This window comes from Hirundo rustica, chromosome Z (genome assembly GCF_015227805.2).
Source record: "Hirundo rustica isolate bHirRus1 chromosome Z, bHirRus1.pri.v3, whole genome shotgun sequence".
Taxonomy (NCBI): Eukaryota; Metazoa; Chordata; class Aves; order Passeriformes; family Hirundinidae; genus Hirundo; species Hirundo rustica.
In genome coordinates, this window is record NC_053488.1 from 20,352,281 (window position 1) to 20,367,380 (window position 15,100).

The 15,100-nt window shown below is 43.5% G+C and overlaps 1 protein-coding gene across 1 annotated transcript in view; it reads left to right on the forward strand.

Annotated features, from left to right (window-relative positions):
- Positions 1–7,326: 7,326 nt before the first annotated feature.
- CCBE1 (collagen and calcium binding EGF domains 1) overlaps positions 7,327–15,100 on the forward strand; it is a 97,428-nt gene continuing 89,654 nt past the window's right edge. The window contains exons 1-2 of the mRNA XM_040091261.1: positions 7,327–7,445; positions 7,561–7,641. Of these exons, the coding sequence (XP_039947195.1) occupies positions 7,345–7,445; positions 7,561–7,641 (182 nt within the window). The 5' untranslated portion in view covers positions 7,327–7,344. The remainder of the gene's footprint in view (positions 7,446–7,560; positions 7,642–15,100) is intronic.

Genomic DNA, 15,100 nt, shown 5'->3' on the forward strand with positions numbered 1-15,100 from the left:
GATTCATTTTCCTGTAATTAATGTGCCAGAGCCTATTTCTGAGTAATTTATTGTTAATTTGTCAGAGTGGGCAGTCCTCATAGAAAACACTCTTTTATCTCTGACACAACCAGCACAGCTTTAATGGGAAGGGACTCTTTAACCGAGACAGTTTAAAAACACTTGCCTTTTGACCCCTTTCTTTGAGATGTGATTGAATGTGTGGAGTGTTTTTGCAAGGAGCGCAGAATAAATAAGCAGAGAGTGAGCTGTCACAAGCTGTGGAGTGAAGGTCATATTCTTCCTCTTTTTTTTTTTTTTTTTTTTTTTTTGCTAGTGTTTTGCCAGATTAACTTCAATGAGATGGGTGACTGGTCTGAGTCGAGCCCATTTCTGTGATGAGTTACATGTGTTGCTCCGTAGGGCAGAACAAAACTCCTCAGTAGAAGTTGCCTTATGACAAGGAAATCAGATGAAAAAAAATGTATCACAACTAATAAGGCAACAAAACCAGCGTGCAGGAGACTAAAAGCGTGAAGCCTACAACCATTTCCATGTCAGGGAAAACTGCAATGTCAGTGCAAAACTGTTGCTTCCACTTCATGCCAGGTTGATTTTCAGTTTAAATAACCTGCCCAAGTTTGTGAGTGTGGGGGGTTATATTTGTGTAAAGTTCATTTGCCAACTTATAAATTACTTGCAATTTAAAACATTCCTTCCTTGGTAGATTTAAAGCTAACGGTCAAGGGGTTGTGCTTGTATGAGTGTGTGCCCCAGCTTTTCCAAGGAGGGCAGGTGCAGTCAGCGCACCAGGAGAGGCAGATTTCAATTTGTGGCATACCAATCATCTTTCAAGCCTCCCTGCACCTGGCTTTGCCCATAGCTATGAGCACTATGATTCCATAGCCATATGAACAAGGAATTTTTGCTCCCCAAGAGTGCTCAAAAACATTGGGATTTTTATCCAGTTGCATCTGTCTTAATGCATCTACCACTGGAGAGTGCCCATGGCTCCACAGGAGCTTGAGCCAAAGAAAACACATCTGGAGGGAGATGCCACAGCAGGGACACGTGTACAGAGTCTCCAGGCTGCATTTGCTTTGGCACAGGCTCCAAGGACTGCCATGAGAGGAGCAGCATGGGGGCTGCTTTGCTTCCTCCTGTGTCACAGGCCTTCCTCAGCTCCCCTGCATAGCTCCAAGTATGGGAGTACTCTGAAGGAATGCTGCGGTGAGCTACGGAGAAGCAGCTTTCTCACAGGTGTAGCTACAGCTACCTGAGCTGCCTGGAGCTCAGGCCATAGTGTCAAAACAGCTGCACAGCCCATGAGATAATGTTTCCTGCTCTGCAGGTGGGATGGCAAATCTGTGAGAGGTTCCATCTGCAGGGACCAGACCATGGCAGATACCTGAGCTGTCTGCAACTTATTGTGGATGGGCTCAAAATGGAAAAATTGTGGTTTAGCAGCTAGGAAGGACAACGTGCAACACTCCTTGAGGAAATCTGCATTGGAAGCAAGTAGGAAACTATTGTTATATATTCTAATATTCTATAGGGTGGAACATAATTTCTATAAATACCCAGGTCTGGGTTTGTTTGTTGTTGTTTTTTTTTTTTTTTAATTATTTTTAAAGGTGCATATTTTATTAACTTGATACTGTCATCAGAATAAATAAATACTTGAGACTTTACATACAGGCATGGCTTGATGCCTTAGTCATTGGAATATTTTTCCTAGGATTTGCAAACCATTGCAAGAAGCTATTTTCTTCCATAAGCAGTATTCTATACTACAAAATAAAGGCTTGTCAGCTAGCCATAGGTCATTAAAAACAAACAAAAAAAATGTCCGACCCTTTATTTGCAAATTATCAGTTAGCATGGGTTTTGTACTAAGGTCTCCTCTAGCTCAAGCCTCTGTGTCTAGTCTCTGCACTACTTGTCCGAGAGCTGGCAAAATAAACCCCAACACCTTGCTGGGGACCCATCATAATCTTAAATGGGTTGATGGTGTCAGAGTCTGGCCATTTACAGGCTGTTTCCATGGTATGCACGTACAGCAGTCTTGAGTATTACACTTCCTTTGCCAACAGCTTGCAGGCTAGAATAGAGCTCCCACAGCTTTTTTTAGTCAACAGACACCTTTGGCTTGTGGAAAAGAAGGAATACTTCCCAGGACCATCTTCCTCTGTGCTGCCACCACAATGTGCCTCTGCAAATAAATGAACAAGTACTCAAATTTTAGTTTAATTCATATCATCAGATCTAGCTTCCCGCCTATTCAGTTTCTTCTGTGTATGTGTGGGAAATGCCTGTCATTAAAAAGTGATTTCTGGGTCAGTGACCTTCCTCCTTAACATCCAGGGCTTCTAGAATATGACACTGCCATGGGATGCTCATCAAAGGAGCAATTTAGGTGGATAACCTTGTAAACTTCAGAAGCACATTCTGACTCTTACAAAGACAGTAAGATGGAAGGGGTCTGTTTATCTTGCTGTCTGTGCACTTAGAGCAGTGTCCCAGGACTTTCAAAGGAGTCAGACCGAAAAGGAGCACGTACGAGCTGCAGAGGTGGATGTGTTTGATAGCTCGGATGCCGTGGAAGATTTCACATTCTTCAACTCTAATCTCTTATAACAAAATGCAATTCAAACATAACACCCCCCAAAAATAAGTCAGGTCTGGTTAGTGTGATGCCATGTCCCATGTATCCATCAAGATTTGTTTTTGGTAGATTAGCGCTCTCATTTACATGTTTTCTTCTCCGTCAGCACTGTTATTGTTTTAGCTGATACTTTCAAAAGGTGTTTATTTTTGCTGCTAATCTAAGATGAGCCCTGTAAATATCTGTGAAATAGAAGCAATTCCTTTCTGTAGCTGTGATGCTCTCTGGAGGCAGTGCCTGACGGTCAACATTTCATGTTTTCTGACGCGCCTTTTTCCATGGCTATTTTCAAAACAGTTGCATCACATTTCAACTGCCTTGGTCCTTCCCTGACATGTTTTACCAAAAGTGTCTCCAAAAAAGCAAAGACTTTTTGTCTCCTAGATGGATTAAGTGCCATTCTAATGTTTGTGATGAGAAGTAGCTTTCTCTAACTCAATATTTTTATTTAATACAAGTTTTGTTGGGCATTTTACATGTTGGGCTGTAACATAGAGTAAGACCACCCCTTGAACTTACTAGGCAAAATAAATAAAATATTTTAACTTTCACAATTTGACACTTTTTCAAGTGGCCAAAGGATGGCTGGAACAAAGAGGTAAGAAGAATAACAGCCTTCCTTCAGTTTTCAGTCCTTCTTCACCTCGTCCTCTGCTCTTTGCCGCCCAAATATAATTTGGAGCTGCTGTGGCTGTGCCACTGTTTTCTCACCTCTTTCTACATTTTCCCTGCTCTGACAGATGCTTTCCTGGGTGCTCTACCATCATCTTTTAGGAGGTAATAGCTGTTTACCCTGGGCAGACCTTATGGTTCCCTGATACTTCTTCAGCCTTTTTTCTTCCCTAGTTTTACTCAGTTTCTTCTTCTCTCTTTTTTCTGCACTATCTCTCCCTTCCGGTCCCAGACCTGTTTCTGGCGGATCATTTCTGAGAGCTTTTCCATTCACTCCTAGCCTTTGCTCTGTCTGTTTATTCCTTGCTTCATGCAGCCTTTCACAGACTGGGTCACTCTGTTGGTCATGTAGAGGTTAGGAAGAAATTCCACCTCTAGAGAGAGAGAGAGAGACAGAGAGAAAGACAATAATTTAGGAATTGTTTTTTTCTTTCTCTGTTATCTAATTTTGGCATTTTTTCTGAGATGGAACGCTGCTTTACATGCCTCCTGGACTTCCAATGGCATGGGAAATCTTTACGCTCCCCAAGCTGGGTGAGTGTGTAGCAGTTGAGCTTGGACTGTACAATATTCCTTGAAAGTGGAAGCCTGGATCCTGGCTTTCAGGTTCAGTTTGGGCATTCACCTGGAAGGAAGCCTAATCTGTGAATGATGAACATGAGGCCTTTCAGAGTATCCACCCAAGATGTTCTTGAAAATGTCTGTTTTCTGTCTGTTTACACCTTCAGCCTTGCTCTGATGTCCCGAACATGTAAATGCTGACAGCTGGAGACCTGGCACTTGATGCAAACACAATGCTGTAGTGGGATTAAGACTATTTACAGTAACTGGTTACTTGCTTTATGTTTGAAGCAGATGGAAAATACACCAGTGAAAATGTAGTTTGTAGACAGATCAAGAATAATCACAGTGCATACTTCTGAAGACTACAGTGAAACATCTGAAAAACCAGCTAACCAAACAAAAAATCCCTGTGCTCCACTACCCCCACCCTGCCTCCCCAGACACGGTGATCATGGCTCTTTTAAAAGTGGGAATAGAAAGGGGGTAAAAATAACCTTCTATGTTTAGGATCACTATCAGAGTTTCAAATGTCTTTTATGCATTTGTACTGAGCCTAATACAACTGTTGTGGTAGAGATCAATTAGTAAATAATTAATAACTCCTCAAGATCTTCGTGAGTGCAGACAACCTCTCTATTTCTATGGAGCCAGGAGTGCTCTGAACACCCTTCTCCTCATGTTCAGAGGCTATGCATTTCCACTGCACAAAAAGGCTCTTCGGAGGCAGTGATCAAGACTTGCTTCTAGGCTATTCCAGTTACAAGCAATATCCAGAAAAGAAACTTGAATTTGTATTATTAATTCAATAACATCATTATGAACGAACTGCAGGAAACAATGCATCTTCTTCCTATGTAAACAGTGTAAATAAAACTTCTGATAAGCACTTTACTGCACTGAACTCCTCATTCTTTTCTTTGAGAGCGTTCCAAAGTTTAGTGTGCAGCTTAATCAACTTCATACGTGCGTGAGTTGGGCAAGTCAAAACTAACATGACCCTGCACAAGGAAAAGCGTCCCTCGCACGAGAAATCCCATTCTGCTTATTTACTATATATGAAAACAGCCACAGCCATTCTTTCCCTGAGGCAACAGGAACTTTTCCATGTTTCCTTAACCACTACCACCCTTCAACACTTTTCAGGACGAAAGCCTTGTTCTCAGGATGACCCTGGCTGCATAGTCATTAAAGCTGAGATGGAGATGACGAAGCAAAATGCCCAAACCACCAACTTCAATGTATTCAGCTGCAATATAGTTACCAATTGCAAAGTACGGTGCTGTTTAACCTCTCTTTTCTGTTGAATTTTTGATCATACTGGAATTCTTTTGATTATAAAACTTTGGGCCCTGCTTTGAAAAAGATTAGCATTTGGAATTAGCTTCACCTGCAGGTTACCATTTTTAAATTATCAAGGCTGTTAGCATGGGTTAAATAAATACATATGTAAGTTAATATAATTATTTTTTTAATTAAAAAGATAGTAGTGTGTTGATACAGCACTATGTGGGTGGCAAGGATTAAAGAAAAGGCAGGGACACAAGAAGATCAGGTAGTGAATCAGATCTGCACTGAGTGGCAAAGTTCTGGGGGAAAAAACCCACGGTCTATATACAGGCCTTTTAAAATAAAACTCCTTCTGCATTCATGACACTTGGATCTAGGCTGGAAATCATCCAAAGGATTTCGGCTCTGTGCTCTGGGATTCAATCTCTTTGAAAAAAAAAAAAAAAAAAGAGACCATTTTGGAGGGGTTGGTGACCACTTCTGGAATGTGTTAAATTAAATTCTTTGTTATCTATAGACAGACATCACAGGGGTTACAGCACTGCAAACCTATCTTCATTTCAGACCTTGTCACTGGATACTTTCTGCTTGGAGTGGGAGGGTAAAGAGCATGATGTGAAGACAGGTGTCTCCTGAGCTCTTGGGTCCAAGCACCCAGATCCTGCTATCTCCAAATCAGCAGAGGCTGCCTGGAAGAGGCACAGGGCTTAGCCCTGTGAGAAAGACCCACAGCTTTCTCTGGCTTTAAGACAGCAAGTCCTGTCTTTGCTTACTCATCTGTATAAAGGAAAAAGAAGTAATTATGACAGAGTAAACATCTGAAACATACTCTTGAGAGCAAAAGCCAAAACAAGTGGGGAAAAAAGTCCGCTGTGCAGCACTTCTTTGCTTAGCTGAGCACAGGAGTAGAGACAATGTGCAGTGCTGCCTAGAGGAGAGAAATACCTCGAAGCTGGGAGTTCACAGCACAGGCAGCAAGCATGGTGACAGTGGATGATGTGCAAGCCAGAGAAAACTTCTGAAAAATCCCACAGTTTCCCAGTTCATCTATTGTTAGGTTTTTTTCTGGGTACTGGACAACATACCAAAGGGATCAACAGCTTAATCATAGCTGATTCATATACGGGGATCTGCATTGTTTATTTTGTTATCAGGAGCTTCCTCTTAGAGACATGGGAAACTGAGGTACAGAATAGTGAAATTACTTGTTTAAATGTTATCTGTAGCAGGGGAGAAAATAGAACGGTGTTGCTCAGATCTTACACCCCTTTATTACTCCTGTGTTGGTTTAACAGAGGAATTACAGTTCCTTGCATAACCCTGACTTTTCCAGCTGTAATGATATGTGAGTACAAACTATTGCTTGCATTTCCCTGGTTTTTTTTTTTCTGACTGCAAAATGTGGTCTTTTATACTGCAGGTGAAAATGCTGGAAAGGTTGATTTGCACTCCATCATATCCCTGGAGCTTCAGGTACTTGTAGGAACTTACATGGTGATCAAAGCCAACGCATGTGCCCAACACTTTGCAAAGGCACGGTCGTTTTGCAGCTTCGCTCCCCTGGTCCTAAACATTTTAACGGTGAAAACAGGATATGGTACAACGGGCCAGACCTGATGCGCTGCTTTATCAGAGTCTGATGTCAATTATCTCCGTCTTTATGAATGTTGGGGAAGTGTCAGCTGTACACAAGGGTAAATAGCCGTCGCAGCAAAATGCTTGGAACTGCTCTGCTCCTTTGGGGAAGAGATTTGAGATAAAGCCGAATCTGGAAAGCATCACTGGCGGTGCACCGAGAGCCGCTGATCACCCCCGCCGCTTCGGACCTTTCCACCGCTTTCCGTCCCACTCACTCTGGGGAGGGCATCCTCCTCCCCCTCTCCCCCGTGCTGTCCGCAACCGGGGGTCGGGAGCGGAGCGTGGCTTTGCGGAGCTGCGTGTTGATGTCCCCTCACTCCCACCGCACATCTGCCGCGACCCTGCCACATCTGGCCGCCGCCCCGCCGCGGGGCAGCATCTGCCGGCACATCTGGGCGCGCGCGGCCCCTCCCCGCGGGCACATCTGCCGGCGGCGGGGGGCGGCCCCGCGGCGGGGCGGGAGGAGCGCGGGTCGGCGCAGCCCCGCCGCCGGCCGGGGCGGGCAGAGCCGGCGCGGCGCGGAGGGGAGCGACGGCCCGATGGGGCGGCCGGCCGGCAGCCTGGCCCCGCTCCGGCTGCTGCTGCTCCTGGCCCTGGGACACGCCTGGACCTACCGGGAAGAGCCGCAGGACGGCGACAGGTGGGTGTTGCGATGGCGAGGCTGCTTCTGTGCGTTTCCTCCCCATCCACCGCCTTATTTTTCTTTTTCCTACCTTTTGGGGTTATTTTAATACTCCGACTCCCCCGCCTCGCAGGGAGGTTTGTTCCGAGAACAAAATCGCCACCACCCGGTACCCCTGCCTGAAGCCCACGGGAGAGCTCACCACCTGCTTCAGGTGAGAGCCGCGGCCGCGGAGGACGGGGGCCAGAGGGGGCGCGGGGCTCACGCGTGTCTGCGGCTGGGTACCCGCTGCCCGCGGGGAAGGCAGCGGGGGACACACGCGGGTGGGTGTCAGGCGCCGGGACCGCAGATGTGGCAGCTGTTTGTCTCCCTCCTGCTCTGTGCTAGCCCTCCCCGGCATTCCCACCCCCCGCGGACCGCGATGCAGGTAACTTGGTCACATCCCTCCCACGTTCCACATCTCCTCTCGCAAGTCCTGCGGTTGTCCCAGGGAAGGTTTTCGGTAACTCGCTGCGAACGTCACCTCCGAGACATCGCTGGAGAGGGCGCGTGTGGTTCTCACTGCTGTACCGGAGCCACCGACAGTTTTTGATACGGTGAGAGAGGCTTCCTCTGACCTGAGTGTCCGGGACCACACTGGGGCTAGAGCTGCATCAGTTGCAAGATAATCAGTGAGATCTTCTGGATTTGTGCCACACAAAAGATATCGTAAGTCAGGTAGATGGACCACACCCTCAGAATTAGTAAATGCTTCAGCAACCAGCTCTGGGGGAGAAATTCGGCAGAGGCCGAATTTGAGAGAGGCCTCTCAAATTAAGTAAGATGAAGCTATTAATGAGTCTTCATTTTTCGGCTGTGTGTTTCAGAAACATCGTCTGTTTTAATGATGACAGCTGCCCAGAGCAGTTGACAGTGGATGTGCTTTCTTGAAGAGCTGTACACAAAGTATGAGCATACACGTATGGCTTCACTGATGGCCTCAGGTTAGCCCTGTCCCCAGAAGCGAGATGTTTAATGTATGAAAGCTGCTTCTTTGTGAGAGGTTGCTTTGTGGAGGCAACTGTGCTCTGCCTGCGTGTGTATGCATGGATGTGGCAGGGAGTCACTTCTGTATACCAAAAATACGGTAATGCATGTAGAAAATGTTACAGAGGTTGTTCATCTCTTCTGTTTAGCATTAGTTCCAAAGAGCTGCAGACACTCGGTGCAGAAGTGTCATCCCTCTCCTGCGCTCTCAGGCTTGTCCATGCCCTCTGGCAGCCGCAGCCACCTGGCACAGTGTCCTGTCACTGCCCTGTTCTTTAGCAGCATTAGCTTCCTCCCAGTGCCTGGGAAGGGCTCTGCAGGGAATGGAGATGGCCCTCTCTCTCCTCTCCCCGCGAAGGTGAGGCACAGCCCCCTCTTAAAAGTAGCTCTGTAGCACCTAATGGCAACACATTTTGGAGAGGGGCAGTGAGTAGGTTTTGCAGGGAAGGTTTTGCAGGTACTTGGTTGAACCTGCAGCATATCCCTGGTTTGGGGGCAGAGCACTGGGGTGGACAAAACTGTTCTGAGTGGGGAGTTACTGAATGAAGAAGCCAGAGTGGGAGCTGCATAAGGCAGCACTTACATGACCATCCTGCTTCTTTGTGCATATCCCAAAATCCATTGGAGGAAAGTGATTCTGCTTTGTGTGTGACAGAGGAGGGCTATACAGGCTCCACTGGCTGCTGTGGACCACTGTGCAAGGAAAGCAGCACTCTGTCCAGCTGCCACTTGTGCTTTCATCCTTCCTGAGGTGTTTCTGACCTTTGGGCTCTGGTTGTGATGAGACTCCCTCCCTCCCTCCCAAATCCTCCTGCACAATCCCAAATGGTATTCACAGTCCCAAATCAGCACAGTCTGTGTGGATTAGAATTTCCAAATTGCTGGATTGAACTCTTGGTTGTTTTAGTTCAAACATTTTCTGTAACTATGACTTCTAAGTATTCCTTGTTTAAAAAAGAAAAAAATCCATTTCTGTGTAATCATGTGTTTTTAAAGTTTAACCTTTAGGCTTGGGTGAGGGCTCCATTTCCCACCCTGCGAGGTCTCTTTTGTGATGTCCATGCACAAGAGCAGGGCAGCAACTCTGAGAGGGAACAACTCCACTCAGAAGAGCAGCTTTGCACCGAGCACATTCCTGAGCTGCAGTGTGCTAGCAGTCTTGTCCCCCGGAGCTGTGCCATGCTCTGGCACGGACCTGCAGCATCACCCCCCCCCGAGGTGGTGAACCTGAGGGCAGAACGGCACCCCCATTGCTCCATATCAAGGTGTGCTCTCAGCAGGGACGTGGGATTACCCTTGGCAGAACACATTTTAATGTAAGATTCATTAATATTTTGAATTTGAGGCTGTTAACAAGACGACAGGAAACTTGCAAGTGTTGACTAATCTTGTGGTGCCTCAAGGTGGTTTTTGTTTCATGGGATATTCAGGAGCTTAAGATTTTTTTTTTTTCCTCTGGAATGACAACCATCATTTAAAGAACTCCAGCTTGATGGAAACTCAGCTGTGACTTTTAGGAGCTTTCACTCCAAGTTTCAGATTTTGATGTTCTAGAATTTATTCTTACAACACTTCCTTTTTTTTATCTTCCTAGACATCTTTTTCACAGTATTTCGTAATGACAATAGCTATGTAATTTATATACAGTGTTAGAGGTAGATAAAGGGATAGTTAACGTCTTCTATTTACTATTAGCAGACACACCTAACTTCTTTTCTAGGTCAAAGTACCGTTTGTGTAGAAATTATACAAACTGACACAAAATTTATCGTAACAGATTATATCATAACATATCAGGCATAAGGCAACATGCACCACTACGGATGATATGTTGTGCAATTAGTTAAACAAAATAAGGAATACATATCAAGTTAGATGTCAACATTCTTGAAAATGCTTGGTAGAAAATAATTTCATCATTTTATTCCTCCTGCTGGAATTTGTCATGAAAATCAGCATGTTTTTAGAACATTTCAATAAAAATAGCATCTTTTCATCACAAAATGTATTTCTTGATCTTATTTTTTTAAGCAGATTTACTCACGATTAAAGATGATCCAAGTGGAGGGCCAAGCCAGAAGTGGGGCCAAGCACTGAGGATATATTGGCATTTTTCCCTGTTGTCGTAGCAACCCCGTACACAATCAGATGTTGTTGTTGTTGGTTTTTTTCTTTTGAATGTGTGTAGTCTGGCCCTTGGTTTAGTTTGTTGTTGGTGATTTTTTTTTTTTTTTTTTTTTTTTTTTAAACATGCCCTCTGTATTTGTTTTCATAAGAGTATGGAGGAACAGATGCAAAAAGCAGAGGGAGATTATACAAAATCATTTCTGTGGAAATCCCATCTAAATTCTTGTATGCAACTGCACAAAGTACCCAGTACTAATGTTCCCATCAGGTAGGTATAGAGAAGAATTTCTGCAGATTTGTTGACAGAGATATGGCCCAGTAAGACTTTGAATTCCTACTGTATGCAAAAATTCATCAAATTTTAGAAAATTTGGATAGCATAAGAATATGAATCCCCAGTCTATTGTTACTATCTTCTCCAGTTACTTAGATATGATGGTAACTGTTTCATTCTTAGATAAACTTCTAAACACTCTGTTAGCATGAAAAATTACACAAACGTTGCATTTTTCTCCAGTGCCTGCGACAATTCAGTTTGTGCATCCTTGCAGAAGTCCTGCCTTCATGTCCATTTTAAACAGTGCTCCTGTATGTTGTTGCTCTGGTCCAGAAGTAAAAGCAGCATCTAGGATAGGTATCCCCTTGTTTCATCCTGATTGTGGAGCTGCATTCCTAGAAGGGAGTGGTAGTGGTTATGCCACTTCCAAGTTCAGGAGGATCAATGTCTAATCTGGTACAATTTATTAATTGGGGTTTCTCCCTTTTTAAAAACCAGCAAGCTTGATTGCCACTGTAACTGTTATATATTAGGAGAGCTAATACTTTACTCAGTTAGAATTCGGAGAGTGCAGTGAATTATTCAGAATTGTGCAACGTACGTACTTGACAGGAACATTTGCTAGAGGGAAGCTGTTAGAAGTTGTAGGAAGATTCAAGCATGAAACATGGGAAAATGATTTTAATTGCCTGACTGTGCCCATCTCTTTGCCTACTAGACACTTAAATACTGTTGTAAGTTGTCATGAAATAAATAGTCCTGCACCTCCTCAAAAAAATTTTATATAATGTTAACTTAAGGAGATGAGCAGGCGTAGATCGGGCAGATGAAACTTTGAACCTGGATCTGCACAGCAGGGAAGAATACCTTAGTCATCGTCTTCCTGAGCCAAGAGGAGATTTGGGTATCTTTCTTTTAATCAGATGAAACTGTTAGTCTAAATTAGTTGACAAAACTGATTATTTTTTAAAGCAAATAGACTATTGTTATGGTAAGAGAAATTATCCATCTTTCTCTGACCACCATAGGTGGTCTCCTGCATTTTTCCCTGAAAATGAAGAGTGCAAGGACATGTTGTACCCTAATTTTTTGTGTATTGATGATGATGATTGATTTTTTGTGTAGTGATGGAGACTGCTCTTGGCCTTTCCTTCTACAGGACCAGCAAGGAGTTAACAGTTTAGAATTAGGGCACCAGGCAGAAAAATTCTAGCTAAGGATGGTGAAATCTTTGTAAAGATGAACCAAGTCTTTACATATATCCCCAAACAAGCCCCATGTTGTGTGACATAAATCTTGGCTTAGAACTTAATCTATTTTTTTTTTTTTAATATATATTTTGCAAGCAAAGTCTTTTAAATAGGACAAGCACTTTTCAGTGTAGGTTGTCAGCTTCTTCATCTCATAGTTAGCAGCTACAAGAATTTTTCACAGGCCCTTCCAGCACTTCAGGTTTCAAATTATGCTGTAAAATTTTTTTCTACACTTTTTAACAAAAAGACGATTCAAATGTATTGTGAAAGAGGATATATATATATTTATGCCCTACTTTGTTCTGATGCTAGACAGAGATCACATGCCTCAAAAACCATTTCTTTTTACCCTCTCAATGCTGATATTGCGAGTGGAGCCTACTATTTTTATAGACAGTATCATTTTGCACATTCTTAAAAGATAAAAGTAATTGCAAATAAGTTGGATTGTAACTGTTTCACAAAGAGCAGCACTTTCACTAATAAGCCCTTGGGGACCATGTGCAATTCCTGGTTCCCAGATACTCAGCAAGCATGTAGCAGAGCTTTCCAACATGAGAAAAAAAATTGCTGTATATAGTTTTGGAGCTTTCAGCTGGAGTAAGCAGGGATAATCTTCGGTAATCTTATCTACTGATTTTACTTTTCATAAATTTCTTTTTTATAGTTGCTCTTGCATTTCCTCTCTGAAGTTTTGCTGACTATTCCACATCACTGAAAGAGCCCCAAATGATATATTATAATATAACAGTTAAACAAGTTAAACAGTTAAACAAGTTAAACAAGAAACTAACCTGATTAGAGCAAACTGCTGCCTACTCTCCAGTTATCTTGAATGGAAATGCACTCCATAGTAGAATTTTGCTGAAAATTTAGAGAGAATATGATCTCAGATTTTGTATTGGTTTCAGAAAACTAAACATACAGAATATATATATATATGCACATTTTAGAAAAAAATTCTTCCAGGGAATTGCCATCACAGGTAGAACTTTGTATGTATCTATGAATAAAATTTTCTTCAATACAGTACATTTTTTACAAAACCATGTATGCTACAATGGTGCCAAGACATTCTTCCTGGCTTTGCTAGATATTTTTTCTCACTATTGCTTTGGAAGAAGCACCTTCAAGTTGTGTGGTTCTGACTGCATTCAGTCCTGAGTTTCATTCATTTTTCTTTGCTCTGATTGCCAAAAGAACAGATTGATCAGAGCTACTGAGACATATTGTGAATATCTGTTGGTAAAAGGTAACACCAACACCACACAGTTGTCTTTAGTCTTCCAAACCACATTTGGGTTGTTGTGATTTTCTGTGTCACTTTTCTGTCTCAGGTTCTAAGAATAAGAAATCTAATTATTTCTGTATTTTGGTGACATTAGGGACACCTGAGATCTCAGTAGATGTGGATGATACTGGCTGCAGCAGAGACTCCTGAAGCAAAACATGGTGCTCCTGTGAGTTTCCTGTGCCGTGTCTCCTCTGTACAGCCAATTCACTCCAAAATGAAGCAATTTAATAAATGGTCTTAAAGAATGTTGCATAATTACTCTGAGCAGTGCTCTCAGGTACCATGTGCTAATTAAAGGATGAGGTCAGGCAAGTTGTCGTTCATGTAGTCCAGGAGTTTTTGATGTTCACATCAAAGCAGTTTTGAGAATTTTAGAACTGGTGAGCTGAGAGCTTTATGATGAGTGCCCTGCTTGGTGGTTTGATTGATAATGAAACCCAGGTGCTTTGCATTATGGTTTTCATCTACAGAATATAGGGTTAAATATGAACTGACTTTCCTGGCCATGTTGTCTAGCTCAGAGACTCCAGACAAACAAAATAGTAGCCCCAGGGCCTCCCATGGCTGATACGAAAGAGGTAATAAAAATAGACCGCCAAAGGGAACATGACATTTGTAATTATCCTAAGTATTGTATGTGTTCCCTAAGGTCAGGCTGTTTTGTCCTTAAAAAGTGATTGTAGTCTCTCCTGCTAACAGCAGGATGTTATTAATACTTGTATTACTGCTCCCATTGTGGTAGACACCCATTGAGCTGAGTTGTGCTGTACTGATTGCAGACAAAACAGGCAAGACAGAAAAGGCAGTAATGGAAGGATAAAGATATGGACCAGCAGTGAAGAGAAAGGACAAAACACCCAGGGGCACAGAGCAAGCGGAAAAAAGAACCGATATAGCCATAAAAAGACAAAAATTCCATCTTGGTGGTGGTTTGTGTGACAGATATGTGTGTGACAGAAGGGTCAGAAGGATAGTCACTCCCCAAAGAAAGGTTCTGTTTAAGTTGAACCCATAAAAACAAAACATCAGCCAAAATCAGAAAAAAAAATCCACATGCTGGCACCCTTAAGAGGATTCCCGTTCTCCCAAGTAGACTTGGACCTAAGCAATAGGTGCTGATGCATCTTCCCTTGACAGATTCTCCCCTCCCTCCCTTCTCCCTTCTCCCTCCCTCCCTCCCTCCCTCCCTCCCTCCCTCCCTCCCTCCCTCCCTCCCTCCCTCCCTTCCTCCCTTCCTCCCTTCCTCCCTTCCTCCCTTCCTCCCTTCCTCCCTTCCTTCCTTCCTTCCTTCCTTCCTTCCTTCCTTCCTTCCTTCCTTCCTTCCTTCCTTCCTTCCTTCCTTCCTTCCTTCCTTCCTTCCTTCCTTCCTTCCTTCCTTCCTTCCTTCCTTCCTTCCTTCCTTCCTTCCTTCCTTCCTTCCTTCCTTCCTTCCTTCCTTCCTTCCTTCCTTCCTTCCTTCCTTCCTTCCTTCCTTCCTTCCTTCCTTCCGTCTGGAAAATCTCTCTCCCTCTCTGTCCCTCTCTGTAAAGTGTGTGTCTGTGCAGAGGCAGGAGGGACAACTTACAGGTAGATATTTAAATTTCCCTTTCAGTCCTTGCTCTGTTCAGATTGCCTGCATTCCTTGTCATAGCAAAGAGGTTTTGGGAAGTAGCTGAGCATGAAATATTTAAACTACTTGTGGAAAATAGATCAGGCT